Here is a 4,880-nt window from a genome sequence, read left to right on the forward strand (position 1 = left end):
ACAGAACAGATTACTTAATTCTTGTTTATATAACACAAAAATGTGAAAACTAAGTATAAAAACTAATGTTGGAAATTTTAAGTGTTCTTAGTACAAGTGGCTCGGGACACCCCGTGCAAGTCACTACACGAGATGATTTTAGTCTTGAGAAAAGTTTGCTTGCCTGCCTGCTTGTGATTTTTCTTTAATCTATTGCTTTATAATGAAATTTATAAGAGGTAATTAAATTTTTTTGAAAAGTTATTTTATTTTCCTATTGCATACTAATTTTACAGATTTGATGTGGATAGCATTTAATAAAAATAGATCTATTAATCATCATCTTCAGTTGGTTTGACAAGGCTTCCAAACACTTTGGCGGGTATCGTTTGTTTCTCAATCGGCATATCGTCTTCACTCTGTTCAGAATTTTCATCGTCTTCTTCATCGTCGATATTAATTTCATCGGGATTGACCACTCTCGTAGTATCCGTTCCGTCTCTGTCCTGCCCCTGTGTCTCTCCTCGCACAAACATAATGTTGCTACTCTTGGATGGCAAATTAACCATTTCTGCAGCTTTAGCTTCCAGCATTCGCATACCGTCTTTGGCGCCGGGTGCCAGATCAGCCACTGTGCCAGCGGATTGGTTCGCCGAATTCAACATCTGAGCTGACATCATATTGACTTGAGTGTTGTAAGTCGCTTGCACACTACGTTTTATTCTTAACATCTCTCGCATTGTTTCTTCATTACCGTGCCTGACCTCAAACTCCTTCCATGTCTGCCAAAATTCTGCGGTGACTCGCGGATCACACATTTGACTGCAGTGTGCATAGATCGCCCTCGCTCGATCGATTTCACCCAGTTTGGTTTCCATTTCAGCAAATCTTTGGCACATTTCTCTGGATTGTCCTTCCTGTAATACTTCAATGGCTCGTTCATAAATCTGCCTCGTCTTAGGGACTCCATATATTTCTGCTGCTTTTTTAATATAGATATTGAACATTTCAAACATCTCTAGTGGTGGAACACAGCTTGACGCTCTTTCATATACAGCCATCGCGTGTCGCGCAAGGCCATGTTCTTCTTCCAACTTTGCGTACAGCAAATAGAGTGATTTAGCGAATTCCGGGGGACAATTTTCTAAGCATTGTTCAAATAAATCACGAGCTCTCTCCAGCTTTGTTCCACCATATCTTTTTAAGAACTTTGTAAGGTATGTGTTCCATATATCATATACATTGGGCCATTTGAATTGGGCAATTCCTTTCTCGTATGCCCGGAATGCTTCTTCATAATAATTGTGCTCTTCAAGAAATAGTCCATAGTTGATAATTATTTGAGGGGTAGCAATCTTTAAATCTATTATGTGATCATATACAGATTTACATGATTTGTAAGTGCCGAAACTTTCTTCTAAGTCTGCGTACATTGACCATACTTTAAGTGATTTATATAGACGCATCTGTACAGTTTCCGTATCATCATGGTAAGCGACTTTCCTGCTGGGTAAAACGGTTGCTTTGTGCATTAATTTGAGAGCCTCTTCATAGTTTTCATGCCTGATTTCCATCTCGGCCCATTCACACCAAACGGAAGCGAGATCATCGACTTTTATGTAAGAAACCTGAGTAGCTTTATCGAAAACCAATCTGGCATCCTCGATTTGGTCGTTCTCTTCATAGAATTTTGAAAATGAAACCCACAATGTGTATAACTTTCCCACAGCTAATTTCGGATCTACAGTTTGTACGGCCTCAGTGTATGTATTTATAATTTCATGAGGATTCCCTTCATAAAGCTTGACCCTCTTATGCCATTCAGGTACATTATGAGGGTTTTGTCGGAGAAGTACGGAATTTAACAATAATAATCTTCTTTCCATCAAGTATTCAAATCGAGACAGCCTTAGTTCTAAATCAACTTCTTCATCAGAAGATGGATTGGCATTCTTAGCTACCTCTTCCATTTTCTTATTCAAACTTAATTCTTCAAATTGCGCATAAGCATCGAAAACTTGCGTGAAGTCTCGAACGGTTGTTACAGTCTGGATGGCTTCTTCATAAATATCTCTCGCTCTATCGAACAATCCACTTCGGACATAATAATCTGCCAAAGAGTTCCACAAATGACCCAATTGATCGGTATAGCGCCTAAGTCCTCCTCTAATAATCGCGTCTACATTTAGGGTATGTACTTTGTCAGGGTTTTTGGATATTAATTCGCACAACTCATTCCACAGCTGATGATTTGACTTGCCGTGCTTCGATTGAAAATTTTCATTGTCCACCACATGTGCGAGCTTAACAGCGGCATCGTCAAGTCTTCCAATCGATATTAAATAGTCGATAAACTCTTCAGCATTTTCTGGACACAATTTCAAGTACCGCCTGAATACCCTCACAGCAGTTTCATGAATTTCGTGTTTTCGTAGAAACTGCAAATACAAAGGCCAAATTCTGTGGTGTTGCGTAATAGGTAAAGCTCTCAATGCTCTGTCCAAAACTCTTCTGGTGGATGTAATTCGGCATTGATCGGTCAAAAAAGTGCAGTAGTCCATCCATATCCTGGGCATTTTATACATGAACACCAAAGATCTTTCAAATACATTGTTCAATTCATCGTAACACGGATCAGTGATGCATCTTCCTTTAATTTGGCTCTTTCTAAGCTTCAAATAATTGTACCACAATTTGAACGATCCAGGCAATTCTTTCAACGCCCTCTCATAGATCAGATTTATGGCATTGTTTGGTGATTTCTTTTTATGCTCTATGTATCTTAACCAATGTTTTACAGAAAATGGATTTCTTAATATTTCCTCTTCATAAGGAAGATCATCTTCATTCTGGAAAATAAGATAAGCGATATTGAAAACTCAGGAGGTCATGTTCTCATTCATATTTAAATAAATTAAGTACTAACAGTGAGAAACATAATATATAGGTACATAATGTAACGTGACCAAAGTACACATGGGTTTTTATTGTAATTATTTGTGAATAAAAAATACTTGAAATCTATTTTGATTCATTCATCAAAATTATTAGTTTCTAAACTTAAAATCCTAATGGCCAAAGCAACTCTGGAATCGGCGCAAGGGGCTCTTTACGGGAATTGCTCTGTGCACACCGCTATACGCAGGGCAACTACCAAAAACAGCCCTTCGCACTACCTACGCCATGCATGCTGTTTCCAGTCCGTTTTGGTTCTTATACAACCTACTTATTTCTGGGTAGGCCAAACTAGGATTTGGCTTGTTTATAGGTCTCACCGCAAAATGGTTAAATATACAATACTCCAAATTGTTTTTGTCGTCGTGGCCTTTTTGAGACCTAAAAACAAACTACTGTAATCCTAAACTAAATAGGTTGTGCTAAGTTTTTGGTTTCAAACGACGATACGAAAACGATACAGAACTGCGCATCTTTATTCAGAAACCCGCAATATTCTTGCAAGACAAAATGAAAGCTTTTGAATATACTAAGTAGTATTACTTAATTCGTAATCAAGCGGCATTTATGATTCAGACTCCGGAATCCTTGTTTGGGAGCTATTAGTTTTAGAAAAGAAGCCTTTTATAATAGTCTTTCTCGTCGACTAAATTATGTTGCATTCTTACACAATGCCAGGAATAAAGACGAAAAACAATTAATAAATAATGCCTACTAATGCTACAGAAAACTAACCCACACAGGTTAATATAATATTATTGTTTCAGTGATAGTATACTTACGAAGATTATTTCTATTTCACTGGTTTCCATTGTAGGCATTCTTCTATTACGAATTCAATGATTTCTTTTAAAAACGTCGGTATTCGTTATTTATAGAGGTTAGAAAGTGAACACAAACATGACAGCTCTACCAGCCACATGTCTATGGTTCTACAAGTATATTAGTCTATGGGTTCTACCACAGATAATAGACATATCAAAACCACAAAGCTAGTCTATGCTGCCAGTAGGTAGGTAGTGGATTTTTATAGGTATAATATTTGGGGAATATAATTGAATGAAAGGAGTTTTACCTACCAATAAAACTCTTATTATTCATGTTGACTTTGAAGTCCTTGAGATAGGGTTTGCTCTTTCTTCTTCGCTTGAGGTTATATTCTACTAATTTATTTTTCTTTTTCTTGTCGTTGGTCATTCCTCCCTTTTTATTTACTGGTCATACCCGCGTGTCTATTTTTTATGTAGGGAGTTTGGGACCCCTTTGTCATCATTATGATATGGCTCAAGGAACCAGGTAGAAGTTACCTGGACTTCAAAGTCAACATGAATAATAAGAGTTTTATTGGTAGGTAAAACTCCTTTCATTATTCGAATTTGACTTTGAAGTCCTTGAGATATTTGTTTGTTATCACCTAGTGTTGGGTATGCCAAATTCCTGTATGTGACAATGATTCATTGACGAGGTATAGACCATCATGACTTTCAATGTATATGGTTGAATATGGGTTCTTTCCCCCTTCTAATGGTGGTGTGTCCATCGTTCTCTGGTAGTTGTCGTGAAATGTCGACTCACTACGCCAGTTACCTCTCTTTAATATATTATCTATTGGGTATATTTACAGTTTAAGGAAGCCACCACTGAACGGACACTGCCTGGTGGTTCTTGTACCCCTGCTTCCAACAGTACTGACCTTATCCAATTCCCTATAACTGTCCTGGTGGCTGGTTTTGGTGATCCTCTTGAAGATATAAATAATTCCGAAATATCCCCACCTTCCTCTCTCCTTGGGTTTGACATGCAGACGAGTTTCCGTAACCAGAATACTGGGTCGATGTTTTGACACGTGGAAGCGCTTGGCTTCCAATCCGATTGACGATGCTTGGCGGTATCAATCTTTGCGCCAAACATTGGCCATACAATTATGTGGCCACCTTTATCCACTA

At 38.0% G+C, this 4,880-nt stretch overlaps 1 protein-coding gene across 1 annotated transcript; it reads right to left on the bottom strand.

The window, feature by feature from the left end:
- Positions 1–222: 222 nt before the first annotated feature.
- Positions 223–3,862, bottom strand: fand (Pre-mRNA-splicing factor SYF1 fand). Its single transcript, XM_085955386.1, has 2 exons — positions 3,717–3,862; positions 223–2,828 (listed from the first exon to the last, which is right to left on the bottom strand). The coding sequence occupies exons 1-2, from the start codon at positions 3,753–3,755 to the stop codon at positions 312–314; spliced, it is 2,556 nt and encodes an 851-aa protein (XP_085811512.1). The 5' UTR covers positions 3,756–3,862; the 3' UTR covers positions 223–311.
- Positions 3,863–4,880: the final 1,018 nt, after the last annotated feature.

Source organism: Rhyacophila brunnea, unplaced genomic scaffold, assembly GCF_057557595.1.
Source record: "Rhyacophila brunnea isolate RB1 unplaced genomic scaffold, BYU_Rbru_1.0 scaffold_5, whole genome shotgun sequence".
In the NCBI taxonomy this organism is placed as follows: domain Eukaryota; kingdom Metazoa; phylum Arthropoda; class Insecta; order Trichoptera; family Rhyacophilidae; genus Rhyacophila; species Rhyacophila brunnea.

Coding starts and splice junctions, on each gene's coding strand:
- fand (XM_085955386.1), bottom strand. CDS start 3,755: ATGCCTACAATGGAAACCAGTGAAATAGAAATAATCTTC. Junction 2,829..3,716: donor GTGAAATAGAAATAATCTTC/GTAAGTATACTA, acceptor CTTATTTTCCAG/AATGAAGATGATCTTCCTTA.